Source organism: Lipophrys pholis (assembly GCF_963383615.2).
Source record: "Lipophrys pholis genome assembly, chromosome: 21".
Taxonomy (NCBI): domain Eukaryota; kingdom Metazoa; phylum Chordata; class Actinopteri; order Blenniiformes; family Blenniidae; genus Lipophrys; species Lipophrys pholis.
Window position 1 is genome coordinate 24,147,931 of NC_137649.1, and position 22,275 is coordinate 24,170,205.

Here is a 22,275-nt window from a genome sequence, read left to right on the forward strand (position 1 = left end):
GACCGTTTGAGGTTTGAATTTATTTGGTTCTTCTGGTTGTTAATTTACTGAGGATTAATTCAACAACACACCAACCTGCTTCTGCACGTTCTGAACCAGCTACGTTCCTGGTTATTGATCTACCAGGAACCCGGACCGCCGCAGACCGGTTCCTCCCGTTCAGGATCCGAGGCCTCCTGCTGGTTTTTCATCCTGCTGATCTGGAGAAACATCTGAGTGACGGGTGAAGAAGCAGCAGCTGTTTCCTTCAGGACGGACACACACACACACACACACACACACACACACACACACACACACACACACACACACACACACACACACACACACACACACACACACACACACACACACACACACACACACACACACACACACACACACACACACACACACACACACACACACACACACACACACACACACACACACACACACCACACACGTCGCCCCTCAAAGACTCGGGTCCCATCAGCCATCTGCTCGTAGGACGGGGCGACCTCTGGTCTTCTGCCCAACAAAGACCCTCGTCACCCTCACCCTAATCCTAAGCCCCCCCCCCCCTCACCATGAGCCCCCCCCCCCAGCGGGCCTATTGAGGGAATCGGTCCCCATGAGAACTGAAGAGGAGCTGAACAGTATGATGAAGAGCAACGTCTGGATGAAGGAATGACACCTGTTCTCTCAACACACACACACACACACACACACACACACACACACACACACACACACACACACACACACACACACACACACACACACACACACACACACACACACACACACACACACACACACACACACACACACACACACACACACACACACACACACACACACACAAAGAGAGGAGGACGACAAAGAAGAGGGAGGAGGAGCAGAAGGAGGAAGAGGAAGAGGAGCAGGAGCACTAGGAGGAGCAGCAGCAGGAGGAGGAGGAGGAGCAGCAGGAGGAGCAGTAGGAGCAGCAGGAGGAGGAGGAGGAGCAGCAGGAGGAGGAGGGAGGAGGAGCAGCAGGAGGAGCAGCAGCAGCAGGAGCAGCAGGAGGGAGGAGGAGCAGCAGGAGGAGCAGCAGGAGCAGTAGGAGGAGGAGCAGCAGGAGGAGCAGTAGGAGGAGGGAGGAGGAGCAGCAGGAGCAGCAGGAGGAGCAGCTCATCCAGCTGACTGCCCTCCTGCACGGCGGCTTCAGGTGGGCTGAATGTGGTTTAGTGGGTCGACTGCAGCTGTTTCCTCTGGAACCGTCAGAAAATCACAGTACAAAACCATCTTTAATCGTAGAGCAACTCTATAGACGCTCTATAATCTTATCTAAACTCTACACTGCCTCCGTTTCCTACTCATCTTCCTCAACATGTTTTCACGCCAGCAGCTCATCAATACTAGTACAGGTATCGATACCAGGATCAGTATCAGACCGATCCATATACTGACACCAGTACTGGACCGGTACCAGTAACGGTGCCTCCAGCTCCAACCCGGTTCAGTGATACGAGGCCGACGTCCCGTTACTTCTTCACCCAGCAGAGTTTCCTTGGCTGCTGCAGAAAACCTCAAGAAATTAATGTTTTTGTGGTGAAAATTAAAGACGTCGTCTGCAAAAAGTAGAACTTGACTTTATTTATTTATTGATTTCTTCCTCCAGACGCCCCGGAGGCGTCTGTCGGTACAGAGTCACAGCAAAGATCCAGAACGAGCAGCAGTTTGAGTTTCTGCTCCACATGAAGAAGAAGAGAGGAAGAGGAGCGGCGAAAGCAGGAGCAGCGTCCTGATTGGTGGTGAAAGCAGGAGCAGCGTCCTGATTGGTCCCCTGACCCAGTGAAGGAAGCTTCCTGCACCGGCGCGTCGGTCCTCTGGGCAGCAGCGAACGCAGCGACTTCTCCACTGGAAACAAACCAATGGTGGAGCGGCTCCAGTCCCACTCCCCCTAGCGGTGACCAGCGGTACTGCGTCCCCGGAGAGCGTTCACCGGCCCAGTACGGTGGCCAGCAGGGCCATTCGGATGTACATGCCGTTCTCCGCTTGGCGGAAATACGCCGCCCGCGGGTCGGAGTCCACCTCCGCACTGAGAGACACAACACTGGGTTAGCTTAACCGCCGCGCTACGGCCGCATGACAACCGCTAAACTCTTCATCCCCAATAATTATTGATCATTAATCGTTTTCATTTCTATACATTTAATGATTCATTTACTGTGTGTGTGTGTGTGTGTGTGTGTGTGTGTGTGTGTGTGTGTGTGTGTGTGTGTGTGTGTGTGTGTGTGTGTGTGTGTGTGTCACCTGATCTCGTTGACCCGGGGCAGCGGGTGCATCACCACCATCTTCTTCTTGGCGGCGGTCATGATGTGCGGCGTGAGGACGAACTGACCGAAGCACTGAAACACACAGTCACAGACTCACACGCGCCCCCTGCTGTTCCCGGGCAGAACTGCAGGCTCTCCTCCGGCACTTGCACCGAGCTCCAGGTCTAGTTCAGATCCAGATCCTGACTCAGCACCAGGTCTGCTGGTCCAGAGCAACACTCTGATACTGGAACCAAACACCGGACCAGAGCCTGGTTCTTCTGAGAGGGAGAAAGAACCAAGAGGAACTCACCGCTCGGTACTCCTCCTCGGAACCGAATCGTTCCTTCTGGATCCGCGTCATGTAGAGCACGTCGGTGTCCCCCAGAGCTTCCTCCAGAGTGTCGAACTCCTCCTGCAGAGCAGACGGTCTGTGGTTAAACCCGCCCTTTGTTCCGGAACCCGCCGGAATCCGAGTGTTCCTTACCTGCTTGACGCCTCTGGACGCCACGTAGCGGATGATCTCCGCCGGCATGTGCAGGTTCTTGGGGGCGACGTAGCGCAGCGTGATGCGGTACTGGGTCAGCAGCTTGGCCAGCGAGTGGACGGTGCGCCCGTGCTTCAGGTCGCCCACCATGGTGATCTGACGGGAGGCGGCGGCCGTGAGTTCAAGGTCAAAGGTCAAAGGTCACCTGGGTCCACGAAGCTCACCGTCATGCCGTTCACCGTCCCCAGCTCCTCCCGGATGGTGAAGACGTCCAGCAGCGCCTGGGTGGGATGCTCGCCCACGCCGTCCCCGGCGTTGATCACGGGCTTGCGGCAATGACGCGACGCGCTCTGCTCGCCGCCGAGACGTTCAGGGAACAAACCACAAGCAGTCTGAACGGCTTCTGCGATTTCCCGTCTGGTTTCACAGTGATGTAGCTACCTGAGCTACCAAGTTAGCATTGATATGAGCTAACAGCTATCACGGTAGCAATGCTAAGTCGGTTCTACAAACAAATGTAGCTTTGGTGAAGACCTGCGCTCTACCGAGTGTAGCTCTAGTTTAGTAATGAAACCACACACATGCATCAGAGAACAATTGACTTTCCGCCGCTCCTCTCCAACGTACCTCCACGGCGCCGGGTGTCGGGTGACGGAGGACCAGCACGTCGGCGTAGCCGCTCATGGTCTGGACCGAGTCGGCCACAGACTCTCCTTTCTGCGCCGACGACGTCGACTCGCTGAAGTGGACGACCGAGCCGCCCAGACGGTGCATGGCCGCCGCGAAGGAGCTGCTAGTGCGAGTGCTGACCTCATAAAACATGGACGCCATCACTTTACCCTGGACAGGAAGAGAGGACCCGCCCACCGGTCAGGGACCTTTAGATACTTGCTGATACCGCATACCGATATGAGTACTTATGTAATACCACAAAGCTGTGTGTTGATATTATTGTGAGGTTTGAAAGGTATTTAAATCTGTGCGTCGTAAAAACTTCAGATTATAATTTGTGCGTCTCACTCTCTCTCACTCTCTCTCTCTCTCTCACTCTCACTCTCTCTCTCTCTCTCTCTCTCTCTCTCTCACTCTCACTCACTCTCACTCTCACACACACACCTTCAGGATGTCGAGGCTTCGCTCCTTCTGAACCATCAGACGCAGTGTGTGAGCAACGTTGAAGAGATGAGACATCTGCAGGAGGAAGACGGAGGACAGGGATTACATTACCGAAAGAGGAAGATGCTCTATAATCTGATGTAAGGAGGAAGATGCTCTATAATCCCACCTGCTCCTTGCTGAACTGGCTGACCGTCAGGATGTGTTGTCCCACCAGCGGGTGAAGCAGCGGTGACATCTGCAGGTGGAGGAGTTGTCCGGGGGGCGGAGCTCCAGACCCGGCCTGAGGGGAGAGGAGGCGGGACAGAGGCGGCGGCAGCCCGTAACCGTCGCCGGCGCCGCTCGGAGGAAGCATGACCATCTCTGTAGAACCAGGGAGGAACACAGCCAGCAGACGGTTAGGCTGAAGAAGCAACACGAGCCTCAGAAGGTTCTGGAAGCTGCTGGACCTGGATGACATGGGCTTTAGCCAGTAGACAGTGACATCTAGTGGCCACAGGTGGTATTACAAGTCTCAATAACAGAAATAACACGAGCAGCCAAACTTCTGGAAAACCGGTGACTTATATTCTGGGAAATACGGTGAAATGCAGCATGAATTCTACCGTAATTCACCAAATATAAATCAGATCTGTGAAAGAATTAAGAGGAAATTAACATTTAAGTCACATTTAACCTGCAGCTCACGGTTCGCCTCCTTGTTTTCATCACATTCTGAATTCCACTTTCACGTTTAAATTCTGCTGTGGACATTTTTCTTTTCAGACGCGTTTATTTCTTTTCTGGGACAATTGTCCTTCGAGGGACAACTTTGTTTCCAGAGACAGATTTCTAAATGACAATAATAATAAATAGTAATATGAAATATTATTGGCATAATGTAGTGAATAATTAATAACAAACATAAAATTTTTTAATATCAATACATTTTGATATAAAATATTGAAATATTTTTAGGAAATAAACTAACAAATACATCAATATTTGTTTAATTAAAAAATTCAATAGATAAATCAAATGAATTAATAAAATACATTGTAATATAAAATAAATAGATGAAATATTTTAAAAAATTATAAAATGTAAAATAAATATACATAAAAACATTTTTAATAAAAAAATTAAATAAATACATCAAATAAACAAACAAGCTCTTTCTCTGGCTGACTCATCACACCACGCAGTGGTAGAAAGCGGTATTACAACTCAGGGTGGTTTTAATCCCTGCAGCACAACGATTCGTCCTCAGAGAACCGCCGCACGCTTCACTTCAGAACAACACAAACTATTCTGACATGTTGCGTCATCGCCGTGGCGACCCGAGAGCACGATGGGAGCGTGGGTACCTGGAGGCAGCCCGGGGTCGGAGGAGCGGTGGACGCGGGCCGGCAGCAGGAAGCGGCCTTCTCCAGCACGGCGGGGGCTCGCCGCCCGGGATCGAACCGTGGCATCCCGCGGCGGAGTCGGGCGGCTGTGTTCTGGCGTCTGAGCAGAAAAAAAAAAAAAAAAACACGGTTCTAATCACCGTTAGAACACTGACAGACGCTTCAACTCACAGTTTATCGTGGGAACTTGACAGGAAGTAGAAACTGGAGCCGCGGCTTCGATTGGTGGATTTTCTATTGTAACTTAAAGAATAAAAAACGGTAGAGAGGAAAATAAAGGAGAAGACGAACCCGAGGAGGATCTTTAACCAGTTCAGAGTGAAGAGAAGCAGCAGCCGGCCACGTCTTCACGTCTTCTCCATAACCTGGAGGAACCAGCACCTGAACACACACACACACACACACACACACACACACACACACACACACACACACACACACACACACACACACACACACACACACACACACACACACACACACACACACACACACACACACACACACACACACACACACACACACACACACACACACACACACACACACACACACACACACACACACACACACACACACACACACACACACACACACACACACACACACACACACACACACACACACAGAGAGAGTGAGACAGTGCAGGTGGGCGTGTCTGTTCCATCTGGACTGTGATTGGCTGCTGCTCACCTGTCCGTCGATGTAAGCCACCTCCCCCCTCAGCACCACCCGGCGAACTTTCCCCTTCACCTTCATCCCCTCGAACGGCGTCCATTTTGACTTGGTGAACTGCATTGTGGGAGGAACCACCCACTCCTGCTCCACGTCCACCTGAACACACACACCTGGTTACTGGGTGTGTTACTGTGAGTGTGTTACTGTGTGTGTGTGTGTGTGTGTGTACCTCCACGTATGTATTGTCCTGTGCGGGCAGGTTGAAGATGCGGCGGGGGTTGTCATGGAGACGCGTGATGATGTCGTCCAGGGTGAGGCGCCCGTCGCTGACGGCGGTCAGCAGCAGCGGCAGCATGGTCTCCAGCCCGGGGAAGCCGGGCGGCGGCCGCTCGCTGTTCTTCTCCTCCAGCGTGTGCGGGGCTGGGGGGGACAAAGGTCAAAGGTCAGCGCCGTGCCGCCGCTCGGTGGGCGGGGCCCCGCTCGGACTGACCGTGGTCCGTGGCGAAGCAGTCGATGATGTCCATGTTCTCCCACAGCGCCTCCATGTCCTCGCGGGTCCCCAGCGAGGGGCGGACCTGCGCCCGCCCGGCGCCGATGGCCGACACGTCCTCGCCGCACAGGAAGAGGTGATGCGGCGCCACCTCGCAGGTGACCTGGATGCCCTTCTGCTTGGCGGCTCGGATGATGGAGATCTGGGGGAGGGGGAGAGCTCAGTGAGGGGGCGGGGCTTCTCCAAACCGCAGGACGGACGGAGCGACGCCTCACCTCCTCTTTCTTGGCAACGTGGCAGATGTGGACGGGCCTCTGGTACAACTGCGCCACCATCAGGATGGCGGCGACCGTCTGCTTCTCGGCGTGCGCCACGATGGGCATGTGCTTCGGCCACTTCTCGAAGTGCTTCAGGACAGAAGATATCCATTCAGAGTACCACCAAAAACCTCAGAGCTTCACAAAAACTTTTACCTGAAACCTTCAAAGTTCTACTGCGGCGAGCAAACCAACAGAACCGGACGCCATCCGACACCAGAACTCCGGCAAAACACGGCAGAGGTACGTTGAAAAACTAGGGACGTGATACAAGTACTAACCTTTAACTCGTTGACGATACCGAGTACCAACACCAGTACTAACGTTTAGCTACTTGCCGATACAAAGTAACGATAGGAATACTAACCTTTAACTACTTGTCGATACCAGTACCGATACCAGTACTAACGTTTAGCTACTTGTCGATACCAGTACCGATACCAGTACTAACGTTTAGCTACTTGTCGATACCAGTACCGATACCAGTACTAACGTTCAGCTACTTGTCGATACCAGTACCGATACCAGTACTAACGTTTAGCTACTCGTCGATACCAGTACCGATACCAGTACTAACGTTTAGCTACTCGTCGATACCAGTACCGATACCAGTACTAACGTTTAGCTCCTCGTCGATACCAGTACCGATACCAGTACCGATACCAGTACTAACGTTTAGCTCCTTGTCGATACCAGTACCGATACCAGTACTAACGTTTAGCTACTTGTCGATACCAGTACCGATACCAGTACTAACGTTTAGCTACTTGTCGATACCAGTACCGATACCAGTACTAACCTTTAGCTACTTGTCGATACCAGTACCGATACCAGTACTAACCTTTAACTACTTGTCGATACCAGTACCGATACCAGTACTAACGTTTAGCTACTTGTCGATACCAGTACCGATACCAGTACTAACGTTTAGCTACTCGTCGATACCAGTACTAACGTTTAGCTACTTGATACCGAGTACTGATACGAGTACTTGCCGATGCCGGATGCTCGGCTGTGTCGAGTTTCGGCACTGAGGTATCGGATTACATTCCCATTGGAAACCGATATTTTGGGACACTTCCGTGGTTTTTGTCACCAAATCGCCATAGCAACCAGAGTAAACAACACATCTGAACAGACAGAAATCTGAGCCCACCTCCATCCACACAGACACGTTGTCCATCTTGAGGGTGGAGAAGGTGTCGTTCAGGTACATCTTCAGACCGACGCTCTGGCTGGCGAGCGACGGCAGCTCGTCAGCGTTGTCGGCAGCGGCGCCCAGATACAGAGCGTAGTCGCAGCGGCAGCCCAGTCGAGCCAGCTGAGGACACAGGACGAGACGCAGCGTCAAAACCAATCTCCCTGTACCCAGAGACGTCCCGATGCTCTGCTTTCAACCTGCGGTGAAGCGGCTCTACCTTCTGCGCCAGAGCCAGACTGTCGGCGTCGGTGACGGCGGGCGACGTGTTGGGCATCGCACACACCATGGTCACGCCGCCGGCCAGAGCGGCCGCCGTCCCCGACGCAAAGTCCTCCTTCATGGTGGCTCCGGGCTCTCGGAGGTGGACGTGGACATCGATCAGACCTGGGAATCATCAGGAGGGAACGAGTTCACGGTGACTGTCAAAATAAAAGCCCCAAGTCCCAGAAGAGTATGGACTGGCAGTCCTGACACCACGGAGGAACAATCGTTGTGATTGGCTCAACTGAGCATGTGCAGAAGAACTATGCACTGTGGCTCAGGTGACCTGGAGACGGAGCGTTTTCAAAAAGTCACAGCTTGCGAGCCATTTTCATAAAGTTGCGTTTTCAGTGGAACGGACCACAGCAACGCTACGGAATCTTTCAGGTGAAAACATTGTTGTGGAAACGGACCTTCAAACTAATCCAGCTTTTCCTGAACAGAAGCAAAAGGGGAAAAAAAAAAAAGAAGAAGCTTCTTTTCAACTTGTTAACGGAACAAAGATCCGATCTGCTCGTCCAGTTTCACGTTACGTAAAAAGAAATTCTTACTTTAATTCATCAGCTCTTAATTCATTACTTCAATCATTAAAAATCTCTCCAGCTCCGGAGCATTTCACAACAGTTTTTAATCGCTTTATAAAATTCATTTAAACTTCAGTTCCCACATGTGAAAACTTGGCCGTGGGATTACGACTTTATAATTCATGAAAACTTTTCCAGCTGCTAGCGGCGGCGGCTCACCCGGCAGGCGTACGAGCGTCTGCGACGTCATGCTGTCGACGTGCGTTTTGACGGGAGGAAAACATCCGATCTGCCGGAGAGCCTGCGGAAACACAACAAGCTTCCCGTCACTCACCAAGCGGCGCCGGCGCCTTAACGCCGAGCGGCGGCGGCGGCGGTCAGGGTTAACTCACCTGCACGAACAGCTTGGTGCACTTGATGTCGATGATGAGCGGCACGGAGTAGTCGATGGCCATCCGCCGGGTCCGGTAGCCTTTAGTGACGAAGGAGGAGAGGCGGCGCCCCCCGCTGTGCCTCATGGAGAGGTTGACTACCAGGTCGAAGTGGTTCTCCTCCAGGTAGTTCATGATGCTGCGCTGCTTCTCCTTGGTGGAACATTCGCTGTCCTCCTCAAACGGCCAGTCCACCGCCGTCACCTGCAGCCGCCGACACAGAGCCGCTGACCACACGTCGCACGCTTCAAGAAGGCTCAGCTCGAGCAGGGAGGAGCGACGGTACCTCGACCGATGGAAGAGCAACGGTACCTTGACCGATAGGACGGTAACCTCGACCGATAGGACGACGGTACCTCGACCGACGGAAGAGCGACGGTACCTTGACCGATGGAAGAGCGACGGTAACCTCGACCGATGGAAGAGTGACGGTAACCTCGACCGATGGAAGAGCGACGGTACCTTGACCGATGGAAGAGCGACGGTAACCTTGACCGATGGAAGAGCGACGGTAACCTCGACCGATGGAAGAGTGACGGTAACCTCGACCGATGGAAGAGTGACGGTAACCTCGACCGATGGAGGAGCGACGGTAACCTCGACCGATAGGACGACGGTACCTCGACCGATGGAAGAGCGACGGTAACCTCGACCGATGGAGGAGCGACGGTAACCTCGACCGATGGAAGAGCGACGGTAACCTCGACCGATGGAAGAGCGACGGTAACCTCGACCGATGGAAGAGCGACGGTAACCTCGACCGATAGGACGACGGTACCTCGACCGATGGAAGAGCGACGGTAACCTCGACCGATGGAGGAGCGACGGTAACCTCGACCGATGGAAGAGCGACGGTAACCTCGACCGATGGAAGAGCGACGGTAACCTCGACCAATGGAGGAGCGACGGTACCTTGACCGATGGAAGAGTGACGGTAACCTCGACCGATGGAGGAGCGACGGTACCTTGACCGATGGAAGAGCGACGGTAACCTCGACCGATAAAGAACGATGCGAACCTCAACCAACAGAAAACAAGGTTAACCTCAAATGAAAGAGAACAACATTAACCTCGCCTGATTTCTCTGGTAACTTCGGTACGAGCTCGTCTGAAAGCAGTGGAATCGCTTACCGAGACGCCGTGCTCCGTGTAGAAGTCGGCCGTTCCCACGCTGGCATACAAGTCGTATCCCATCGCCTCCAGAGCCTGAACGGTGGGCAGCAGCTCGCTTTTGTTCTGCACAGATCCACCAAAATTCCTTTCAGTTCTGTTCCCGATGTTCTTCTCTGGATATTTCCAAAAGACGGGAGGAATCTCTCCTCATGGCTCCAGAACGGTCGACCACAAGGCACCTGTTTCTTTAGCGTTTGACTCGTCCTTACCTTGTAGCTGCCGATGGATAGCAGGATGTTCTTCTTGGGGATCTTGAATCCCGTGGAGAGCATGGCTTTCAGGTAGGCCTCGTATCGGTTCTCCCCGAAGCACGCCACCTCCCCGGTGCTGGTCATCTCCACGCCGAGCACCACGTCGGCGCCGGCCAGCCGCGAGAAGGAGAACTGGGGGACCTGCGGGGACGGGAGACGAGTGGTTAACCTTGCACGCCGCTCAGCGAGCCGGAGATGCCGCACCGCCAGACATTACCTTCACCCCCACAATGCCCTTCCCTCTCATGAGGCCCACGGGCTCCACCTCCTCGCCCATGATGGCCTGCGTTGCCAGGGCGACCAGGTCCACTCCCAGAGTCTTCGACACGAAGGGGAAGGAGCGAGAAACTCGGACGTTGCACTCAATCACCTTCAGCTGGTCGTCCTGGGGGGGATGGAGCAACAACACAGGAAGTTAATAAAAATAACAATACAGAAAACCCCCGCTGCCGCCACCAGTGCCACCACCGCCGCCACCGCCTCACCGCCTCACCTTGGCGATGAGCTGCAGGTTGAACGGTCCGGTGACCTGCAGCTCCTGACCGATGGCGTGAACGATCATCTTGATCCGGTCCATGGTCTTCTGGTTCAGGTCCTGAGGGGGCGTCACCAACGTAGCATCGCCGGAGTGCACGCCGGCGTTCTCCACGTGTTCCGACACGGCGATGGCCATCACCACTCCATCGCACGCCACCGCATCTACATCGATCTCCTGCGAAGCCACAGACATGCCTATTCCCCACAGACTCCAACAGCACCGCCATTGTGCATTTACAATGGTTCTACAGGGTTCTCTACCAGAGTCTGGTTCTGCAGGTTCTCTCACCAGGTCTGGTTCTGTGTTGTATTTGTTGCTTCATAAATAAAACTGAAATGAGTTCAACAGTCCAGAACGTCTAGAATGCTCCACGTACCTTGGCCTCCTGTATGAACTTGGAGATGACCACCGGGTGCTCTTTGGACACGGCGACGGCGTTGCTCAGATACTTCTCGAGGTCGCCGTCGCCATAGGCCACGTTCATGGCGGCTCCACTCAGGACGTAGGAAGGGCGCACGAGGCAGGGGTACCCGACCTTCTCGCAGAACTTCACCGCGGACTGAGGGTGACAGGGAGGAACGTCAGCACTGGTCTGGGGGGGGAGGGGGTCTCTGGAGGGTTTTCTGGAGCCGCCGGTCGTACCTGGATCTCAGAGAGCTCCTTCCACTGCGGCTGGCTGATTCCAATGGTGTCCAGCATCCGGGAGAACTTGAAGCGATTCTCGGCGCAGTCGATGAACTCGGGCGAGGTTCCCAGGATGCGGCACTGCTGGCGGTGCAGCGACATGGCGATGTTGTTGGGCAGTTGACCGCCCATGGACAGGATGATGCCCTCTGGGTTCTCCCTCTCGTATATGTCCATCACCACCTGGAGCACCGCAAGAACCGCTCAGCTTTCAGAGAACACGCAGAAAAGAAGGAACCCCAAGCGTTCGAGGTCGGGAGGCGCTGATGCAGATACCGGTATCTCGTATTGCGTTCGATACTGCACACGTACAACACGTTTCCTTCTCCAGATACCTCGAGAACAGGTTTAAACAAGTTCTCCAGATACCTCTAGAACAGGTTTAAACAAGTTCTCCAGATACCTCTAGAACAGGTTAGGCAGAAAGACTCACCTCGAAGGAGATCTCGTCAAAGTAGAGCCGGTCACACATGTCGTAGTCCGTACTGACGGTCTCGGGGTTGTAGTTCACCATGATGGTCTTGTAGCCCATCTGCAGAAAGACATCGGCCACAAACAGTCGGTGAGCCGGTGCCGCGGCGCCATCGTCCCCTCCGCCCGGGCGGCCCTCACCTTCCGGAGCTCCGTGATGCAGCCGACGGCGCACCAGTCGAACTCCACGCTGCTGCCGATGCGGTACACGCCCGAGCCGATCACCATGACGTGCTGCTCGCCGAAGCCCAGGTCGTCCTCGGTGCCGTGGTACGTCAGGTACAGGTAGTTGGTGTGGGCGGGCCACTCGGCCGCCACCGTGTCGATCTGCTTCACCACCGGCAAGATGGACCAGTCGCGACGCAGCTTCCTGACCGCCAGCTCCGTGCTGCAACGGCGAGGGGGACAGGTCGTGAGGTCGCGTGGCGCCAGCACCACGTCGGCGTCCTCGAGACGTGAACTCACCTCTGCACGGCCATAGCGATCTGCTTGTCGGAGAAACCGAGCTGTTTGGCTTTCAGCATCACCTCTGGAGGCATGGTGCTCTCGTCCTGCGGCACAGCGGCGGAACACACGCTAACATGATAGCATACTAACAAGCTACAAAAACACTTTCAAATAGTTATCACAGTGGGCCACTAGTGGGTGCTGTTGGTTAGTTTTGTTTTGTAATGAAAGCACACACACACACACACACACACACACACACACACACACACACACACACACACACACACACACACACACACACACACACACACACACACACACACACACACACACACACACACACACACACACACACACACACACACACACACACACACACACACACACACACACACACACACACACACACACACACACACACACACACACACACACACACACACACACACACACACACACACACACACACACACAGTTATAACGGTGACTGTCAAACTAAAACTACCAAGCTGGATTTTTATTACAGTGACTATCAAAATAAAACTACCAAACCCAGGAGACTATGGACTGTGAATCATGACACCAAGAAGGAAACTTTGTTCTGATTGGCTCTACTGAGCATGTGCAGAACGACTAGTTACTACCAACGTGGTGACCAGGACCAGCGTTTCAGAAAAGTTGCATTTTTGCCCGTTTCCATGGAGACGGACTTTTATTAAAAGTTCTTAAAAAGTTTTCAAAAAGTTTCAGAGGCTCCGAGCGCCACTGTCGTGGAAACGGACGAACCTGGTTGAAGGTCTCCAGCAGCCTCTCGTGGTCGGCGATGTTCTTCATCTTGTGCAGGAACCAGCGATCGATCTTCGTCAGCTGGTAGAGTTGTTCCACCGTGTAGCCGGCTCGGAACGCCGCCGCCAGAACGAAGATCCGCTTGTCGGTGGGGGTCTGCAGCTCCTGGTGGACCAGAGGGGGGGGGGGGGGGGGGGGGGGGGGGGGGTTAAAACTCCGACGAGACACAACCCGGGCGGGAGGAGACGACGGCTTCACCTCGTCCGACACGGGTTTGATGGTGTGATCGAAGCCAACGCAGTTCTCGTCCACCATCCGGAGAGCTTTCTGGAAGGCCTCCTCAAAGCTGCGCCCGATGGCCATCACCTCACCTAGAGTAATCAGATTACATGGAGTGATGAGTGGAGGAGTGATGAAGAGTGGTGAGGAGGAGGAAGAGTGCCTCTCACCGACACTCTTCATGGAGCTTCCGATCTGAGTGGAGACCCGCAGGAACTTGCTGAGGTCCCAGCGGGGAACCTTCACCACGCAGTAATCCAGGCTGGGCTCGAAGTTCGCCGTCGTCGAGTTGGTGACAGAGTTCCTGAAACAAAATGTTCAATCTGTCACTTTTCAATTGAGTGTGGCCGAAGTCCAACAGAAGTTAAACATCTGTCTGCGGATGGCCAGCGGACACCCTGAGGGACACCCAGCGTAAACCCGGTGGACGTTGGACGTACTGGAGCAGAGGCAGAGGTATCCCCAGACCCAGCTTGGCGGCCACGTAGGCCAGTGGGTAGCCGGTGGCTTTGGAGGCCAGAGCCGAGCTCCTGGAGAGGCGGGCGTTCACCTCGATGATGAAGTACTGGAGGAGGAGGAGGGGCAGAGGTTAGGGGGTGGGGGGGTGAGGGGGTGTGTATGTGTGTGTGTGTCCTCTCACCTGGTCCGACTCGGGGTTCAGGGCGTACTGGATGTTGCACTCTCCCACGATGCCCAGGTGGCGGATGACCTTGATGGCGGTGTTCCTCAGCATGTTGTACTCGTGGTCGTTCAGCGTCTGGCTAGGAGCCACCACGATGGACTCGCCCGTGTGGATCCCCAAAGGGTCCACGTTCTCCATGTTGCACACCTGAGGTAACATCCAATAGAAGTGTCATTTTAAGAAGCATCGTTGACGTAGTCTTGCCGCGTTCTCGTCAGTCCGGAGCGTTTGACGGCCGACCGTCCACAGAACCAAAGAGGACATTGGGATTCAGAGTCTCCCGGGAATTACACCCACGGTTTTCGCCAGGATACCAACAGTACTCGGTTTTACCGCCGCTCGTTACGACTTACGGTGATGCAGTTGTCGTAGGCGTCCCGCACCACCTCGTACTCGATCTCCTTCCAGCCCTTCAACGACTTGTCCACCAGCACCTGCGACGTGTGGGCGAACGCCGACGTCGCCAGGGACGCCAGCTCCTCCCGGTTGTTGGCGAAACCCGAGCCCAGACCTCCCAGAGCGAAGGCCGAGCGGACCAGGACCGGGTACCCAAGGCGCTCGGCGGCAGCAACCGCCTGTGACAGGAAATCGACCGTCAAAACCCCGCCCCTCAGAAATATAAACCAAAGGGGAACCAGAGAGTGGAGAGACTCACCTGCTCCACCGACAGCGCTGCCTCGCTCGGCGCCACGTGCTCGTTGATCTCCTCCATCTTCTCCACGAAGACCTTCCGGTCCTCCGTCATCTCGATGGACGACACCGGCGTCCCCAGAACCTTCACCTGGTACTTGTCCAGAACCCCCATCTTGGTCAACTCGACGCCGCAGTTCAGCGCCGTCTGACCGCCGAACGTCAACAAGATCCCATCAGGACGCTCGTTCTTTATCACCTGTGGAGGCCCACAGGGAGGACCAGGGACCGGAGTGGACCAGGGACCGGGGTGTGGACCAGGGACCAGAGGAAAAAAGGATCAGAGGTGACCAGGGGACCAGAAGTAGGACAATAGACCAGGGGGACAAGAAGGACCAGAGGAGGGATAAAGGGCCAACAGGAAGGACAAGGGGGGCCGTTTAGTCTTTGTCTTTCAGGGATGACACGAGGTGTGACCACAACGAGACTCGAGTCTTCACCTGGACCACGTAGTCCGGCGTGATGGGCAGGAAGTAGACCTTGTCAGCGAGACCCTTGGAGGTCTGCACAGTGGCGATGTTGGGGTTTATCAGCACCGTCTGGATGTTCTCTTCCTTCAGGGCCTTGATGGCCTGAAAACCAGAAGGAACAAATGTTTAGTCGCACGGCGCAAGACCACAAGGGAGGCAGAGCCCCAGTAGACCAGAGAGTCTCTCTACGCCTGCTCAGTCTTGAAGGACACGAGACACAGACCACCGGGGCTCAGACCGGAGACTCTTTAGACTTACATGGCTCAGGGTGCTTTGGATTCATCTTTAAACTGGATCAAGACTATTTCTGACTAGTTAGACGGATTTATGGTCCATATTGGACCCAGACTGGTGGTCCAGACTGGATCCAGACTGACAGTCCAGACCTATAGTCCAATCTGGATCTAAACTGGGTCCAGACTGTTTCAGACGGTATTGGCGGTGCTTGTGGTCTGACCGACCTGCGATCCAGAGTAGTCGAACTCCCCAGCCTGACCGATGGACAGACCTCCAGAGCCCAGGATCAGGACCTTCCTGGGCCTCAGGACCTCGGGGGACTGGGGGGACTCGGTGAAAGTCAGGTGGTCCATCAGACGCTGTTTCACTGAAAGAAACAATGAAGTTCGTTTCTTCTCTTCACTACCATCTAAACTCTGCTCCTTTCAAAACAAAGTACAAAACTGTTGGAAGTTTTTGTTCTGATTCGTAACAATGTTTTTAGTTTTTTTAAGGGACGCACTGAGTATCGAATACTGCAGAGTACTCATGAAAGTTCCCCGATACAACCCGGTGATTGTTACATCGCAGAGGCTGTTGGAGAAGGTACACGGTAATATATAGCCTTTGTGTCTGGTTTGCAGTATAAAGGCTTTAAAGGTATATGGGCTTTATGGTATATCATAAATACTTGTGTATATATATATATATATATATATATATTTATTAGAACCAGACAAAGATGCTAACATGTTTAGAATGTGAGTTCTGACCCCTTCCAGAACGAAACTCTGATCTCTTGGCTTGAACTACATTTACAGCAACTTCTTTATTCATGTGAAACTGGTGTCAAATTACGTGCACGTATTGGTGGTGGTGGTGCTGAATGGTCTCCAATTTAAAACTCCATCCTGACTGAAACAAAACACCTCGGAATCTGTCTTGAATTAGTACAAATTTGGCCGACAACTCCTCCAAAAGATGGGTGTTGAACTAACGGTGAAGTTTAACTCACCGGATTTGGTAGCCTTGCCGTCCTTGTGGTCTCTCACGGCGTCGAGGAAAACGTCAAAGAGGCCGACCAGATCCGTGGGACCGGCCATGTGCTCCGGGTGGAACTGAACGCTAAAAACAACGTCACAATTCACCGTTACTCATCGAAGAAGCTTCCGAACTAAATTAGTCGGTCGCCGAAAAGTGAAAACGCAAAACTTCCGCTGCGTCTTGGAAATCGTTGACACAACAACGGCGCTCGGAGTTCAAGAAAACACAACTGGACTGTGGACTCATGTGTATGCTAATTAGCACGTATGCTAATTAGTGTGTGTGCTTATGCTAATAAACATATATGATAATGATAGCACGTATGCTAATTAGCGAACACTGCTACTACTGGTCCTGCATAACCGTCGGAAATACTTCTGCTCACGCACAAGTGGACAACAACAATAACAATGGTGGCCAATCCAAGATGGCCGCCTGTCTTTGAGAATGTCTGTGTTCTCCCATCATAAATGATTAGAGCTCATTGTTCTCTGCTGCATGTGTGTGTGTGTGCTTTCACTACTAAACTAACAACAGCGCCAACTAGAGGACCAACATGAAAACTACATTGTTTTCAGAACGTTGCCGTGTAAACGCAAAGATGACACATTTAGATTCTGGTACAATCCCCTTGTTAGAGTGAACGTTTGCGTCACGGACACTTAAAGCGTCGATGTTTACTCATGAATAAATTACGCTATGGTGGGAATGCTAACAGAGAAAAGCTGACGGATCCCAGCGGGCCGTCCCGGTCCCGGTCCCAGGAGCCGTTACCTGAACAGGGGTTTGGAGTCGTGTACGATGCCCTCGTTGGTGTGGTCGTTAGCGTTGGTGAAGAGGACGTCCCAGCCCTGCGGCAGGGTGTTGGGGTCGACAGCGAAGCCGTGGTTCTGGCTGGTGATGAAGCAGCGGTCCGTCCCGTGGTGGAGACACGGCTGGTTGTGGCCTCGGTTTCCGTACCTGGGACACAAGAGTCCATCAGTCACCACTAGTACCTACTCAGTCCTTCTCTACTCAGCCTCGTCATTTTTCATTACAGTATAGTACGACCACGGCGTGGGCGGAGTCACCTGAGCAACGAGTAATCACCCAGATAGGATGCAGAGCCAACGTCCATTGGATATCAGCTTAAAAAATATATAGTTTGTATTTTTATATATTGATTAATAATATTACAAACTGTGGATCGTTATGACGGTGCGTCACTGTCAGGTGTTTCGGTTTTACTGGTGCTCGAGTTAACTTCTGCCAGCAGCCGTTAGCAGCAGCTGATGTTAAAATAAGACAAACAAACGCTACGATACTTTAAACTTTAATAGAAATGTGGTTAAACGGCGTTCTCCAGTACAGGTACAAGTTCTGGTCGGGTTTTTAACATCTGCTGTGAAAAAGGGGGGGGCCGGAGGAAGCTGGTCATCGGTTAACAAGGAAACCAGTTAATCCTAAACACCGGTGGTAGCCGCGGCTTGGACACCTCCTGATACTGATAGCGTGTCGCTGAATCCTCTGGTCACGACCAGGCAAAGAACCGTCTGAAGCTTTACTGGAAGCTGCTGGAGATCCGGAGAACCTTCGAGTTCTGAACTCTACGTTGGATTTATCTGCTGTTGAGATGCTAACAAGCGGCGCGGCGAGGAGCCGTGACCTTCACCGACGGATTATCTCTGGGGAAAGTTCTGGACTTCTGATAACAGTCACAACAACAACACCGATAATAACAACAATGATAACAACACCACCACCACCCCCTCCCTCGCTGGTCCGACTGCTGAGAACCGCTCCGTCCTTCTGCTCACAAGCCGGTTCCCCCAGAGACACAGTCCAACCCTCACAGGTTCCAACGTCCTCAGAGACACAACAGCGCTCGGAATGGGGATCAAACGGGCCCCATCGGGATCCAAATAGTTTCAGACCTGGTTCTAAATGGGTTTCACACCCGGTTCTAGACTGGTTTCACACCCAGTTTTAGACCCTGTTTTAAACTAGTTTCTCACACGGTTCTAGACTGGTTTCTCACACGGTTCTAGACTGGTTTCACACCCGGTTCTAAACTGGTGTCAGACCAAAGCTCCGGTCCATCTTCTGCTCACACTCACTTCATCTTGAAGGTCTTGGCTCCGATGACCAGCGACAGCAGCTGGTGTCCCAGACAGATCCCGAACACCGGCTTGGGGTTCTCCACGCAGACCACGTTCCGCACGTTGTCGATGGTGGTCTGGCAGCGCTGCGGGTCTCCGGGTCCGTTACTGATGAACAAACCGTCGAAGTCTGGGAACGGCAAGACGAGAGGACACGTTGGAGACGGATCAACGATACAGGACGTCTGGAATCAGTTCAGCTGATTTAGCCACTTTAGATTTTCCAGCTTTTAGTTGATGACTAGTGTCCAACGTAGTTCCAGTTCTAGGAAACTTGGCCTTATTGTCTTCGTCAACGACAGTTGGCCAAGAAGGTTATTTGTTCTTACGCGTTTATTTGTTGGTTCGTATGTATTTTACCAACTTATTGCAAAAATTGTAAACCCGAATTGCTTGAAATCTCCAGGGATGATTTGTCATCTTCAAGGATCAATCCAGTAGATTTTAGGACGTTAACGACTCTTGGGTCCCAACGACGTCCCCCGAGAGAGAATCGGTCCCCAAACACTCGTGACGATCATTTGTCTTCGTGACATTTTTCTCGGTTAAGTTTTGTTTACGTTTTGTTGAAGCACTACTTCCATCAAAAGTCTAAAAAAGTGTAAATGTTTCTGTGTCTGTTGATTCAGAATTTGAAGCTGTGGAGCGACTGCTCCCGACGCTAAAGCTGCTAACACGCTGGCGAAGCCGCCGGGCTAGCCTGGAGACGTTTGTGTTTCCCGTTCGGCCCGCCGGACGCAGACCCCGGCGGAATCTTCGGGTTCCGTCCGGTCACTGACCGTTGGCGTCCAGCGGGTGGTCCCAGGGCAGCACGGTGACGCAGGCCCCCCTCTGGGCCAGGCAGCGGATCTGGTTGTACTTGACGCCGCAGTCCACTATGGTGATCCGGACGGCGCCGGTGGGGTTGAAGACTCTGGGCTCCTGGACACACAGCAAATAAGAAGCTAAGCTAACTAGCCGGCTGTTTCACGGCTGTCGAACCGTCGGTTTGGGTTTTACCCGCAGGCCCTGGTGCGTTACCTTCATGGAGACCTCCTGGACCAGGTTCCTCTTGTCTGGATTCTCGAAGGGGACATGGTCCGCGGGGGTCCCGTCCAGAACCAGCTTCCCCAGCATGGTCCCCTTTTCGCGGATCTTCTTGGTCAGACGACGAGTGTCGATGCCTGAAAGTCACGGCAGCGTTAGCGCCTCGCCGGAGCTTCAAGGGTTAACACTCCGGTCAGTACAACCGACAGAACCATTTGATTCCGGGTCAAAACCAATTGGACCAAATGACATCGTCCAATTAGAACCAACTAGACCGGGTCAGACCGTCTCATCAGAACCGACTGGACAGTCTGACTCTAGGTCAGACCGTCCATCTCAACAGAACTGGTCGATGTTTCTGACCTTGCAGTCCAGGCACGCCTTGGTCCTGGAGCCATTGGTCCAGAGACTTGACGGAGGTCCAGTGGCTGGGACAGTCTGACAGCTCGCCAACGATCAGCGCCGCGGCGTGGACCCGTGAAGACTCGAACCACTGAGCAAAGCAGCAAGAGAACAGGTCGTTATGAGCGTCTTTACGTACAGAACCATACAGAACCTTGCACAAACTCACCCTACTCAGTCCAAACGGCCCCTTCTCGTCGCCTGCAATGCCATAGTTGCCCACCAGGGGGTAAGTGAGCGTCAGCAGCTGGCAACGGTATGATGGGTCGCTCAGCGCCTCGGGGTAACCGACCATCCCGGTCTGGAACACTGGAGCAGAGAGACACACGCTGTGGATACCACGGAACCAGAACCACAGGGTCCTGCAGCACAGGGCACAGCAGGGACCCCACACACACACACGCACGCGCGCGCGCGCGCGAGTGGCTAATGTGTGTAGTCTGTGCGGGGCCACGCGGTGTATTCTTCACGTGACTGAATTAAATCTCCCCCGCGTGGATCCAACCTGCGGCTCGCGGACTCACCCACTTCCCCGGACACGGACACGTGGGCCCCGAACGGGCGGCCCCGGAACGACGTCCCGTCCTCCAGGATCAGCGTGGCCATCTCTGCTGCGGGGCTGCGCGTGGGACACACGCAGGAAGATATAAAAAAAAAGACCCAAAACAAAACGGTGTGCGGGGCACGTGGAGCGGGGCTGTGCGGGCTCGGTGAGTGGGAGGAAAACACTGCGATTCACGCACGCCGCCAGAAGCGTGGAAGTGTGACGTCAGCGTGGGAACGCAAGTTTAACGCAATAACGCGTAGTGCCTCCGTTGTGGAATTTCAAAATAAGACTTTTCTCGAGAAGAAAAAGGAGGAAAATAAAAGATTCATCCGTTTTTCAGTTTTCATGGAAACGTCAAGTGCACTGTGGGCATTTTATACTGAAAGTTGACCAGCGGCATGTAAAGACACGAGTAAAGTCTCGGAGGTTCTGTGTGTGTGTCTATAACAACTACTCTGGCCTCCGGTTGTCGTCACGGGGATGTAGCTCAGTGGTAGAGCGCATGCTTTGCATGTATGAGGCCCCGGGTTCAATCCCCGGCATCTCCACTGTTTTCTTTTTGGTTGTTTATGTCAGAAATCTCACCTCACTGTTTTTAAAACGTCTTCCTGCTTTAAACGTTTCACTCACATGTTGTAGTCCCTCTATTTAATTTCTAGCAAAAGACCCGGAGTGAATGTCAAGTCCTTTATTTCTCACCGACAAACAATTATACTCTCTATGACGTGCCGTGAAATGTTTTTGGTACTTGTTTTATAGTAAGATTAGAAGAATCAACATTTAAAGTTCACAGTTACTTTTCCATGAATTTAGTTCAGCCAAATCACTAAAAATCAAAAAATAAAACATCTTTGAATATCTGTTTTTACAACACACCTGTGACCTTGTTGTCTTCTCTATTTTCTTCTTTTTCTAGGTATTTAAAAATTTGATTGTTTAAGTCTATTATTGTTGTTGTTGTTTGTCCGGTGGTTTTATTTAAATTAGAACTAAATAAATAAAAACAAAAGAAGGAAAATTTCAACTTAATAAGCTCTTAAAGGAATCAAAGTTTATACTAAAGCTCCCTTTTAAAAGGAGGAAATGTGAAGAACCAGGCTCAGAGGAGGCTGGTTCTACAAGTATTGTTTATCTATACATGTATAAATACTTTTTTTTCTTTCATAAACCCCCATAGAGTTTTTTCCCTTTATTATATTGTACACTGAGTTTGATACTGTAACTTTTGTAACTATTTTGTCATTTATGTTCACATG

The 22,275-nt window shown here is 52.7% G+C and overlaps 1 protein-coding gene across 1 annotated transcript; it reads right to left on the reverse strand.

Annotated features, from left to right (window-relative positions):
* Positions 1-1,597: 1,597 nt before the first annotated feature.
* On the reverse strand, positions 1,598-21,078 carry cad (carbamoyl-phosphate synthetase 2, aspartate transcarbamylase, and dihydroorotase; the record flags this gene model as incomplete). Its single annotated transcript, XM_080491267.1, has 44 exons — positions 1,598-2,065; positions 2,281-2,375; positions 2,596-2,697; positions 2,770-2,925; positions 2,994-3,119; positions 3,397-3,609; positions 3,886-3,960; positions 4,055-4,248; positions 5,232-5,370; positions 5,562-5,651; positions 5,964-6,104; positions 6,178-6,368; positions 6,439-6,640; positions 6,714-6,845; positions 7,912-8,076; positions 8,174-8,340; positions 8,961-9,042; positions 9,134-9,376; positions 10,304-10,408; positions 10,555-10,737; positions 10,814-10,981; positions 11,090-11,308; positions 11,511-11,693; positions 11,777-12,001; positions 12,252-12,350; positions 12,431-12,677; positions 12,755-12,840; positions 13,526-13,690; positions 13,784-13,896; positions 13,975-14,108; positions 14,245-14,369; positions 14,445-14,633; positions 14,840-15,061; positions 15,142-15,375; positions 15,617-15,748; positions 16,108-16,250; positions 16,878-16,987; positions 17,681-17,866; positions 19,003-19,174; positions 19,824-19,965; positions 20,065-20,207; positions 20,434-20,563; positions 20,642-20,781; positions 20,997-21,078. The coding sequence occupies 44 exons, from the start codon at positions 21,076-21,078 to the stop codon at positions 1,966-1,968; spliced, it is 6,690 nt and encodes a 2,229-aa protein (XP_080347393.1). The 3' UTR covers positions 1,598-1,965.
* Positions 21,079-22,275: the final 1,197 nt, after the last annotated feature.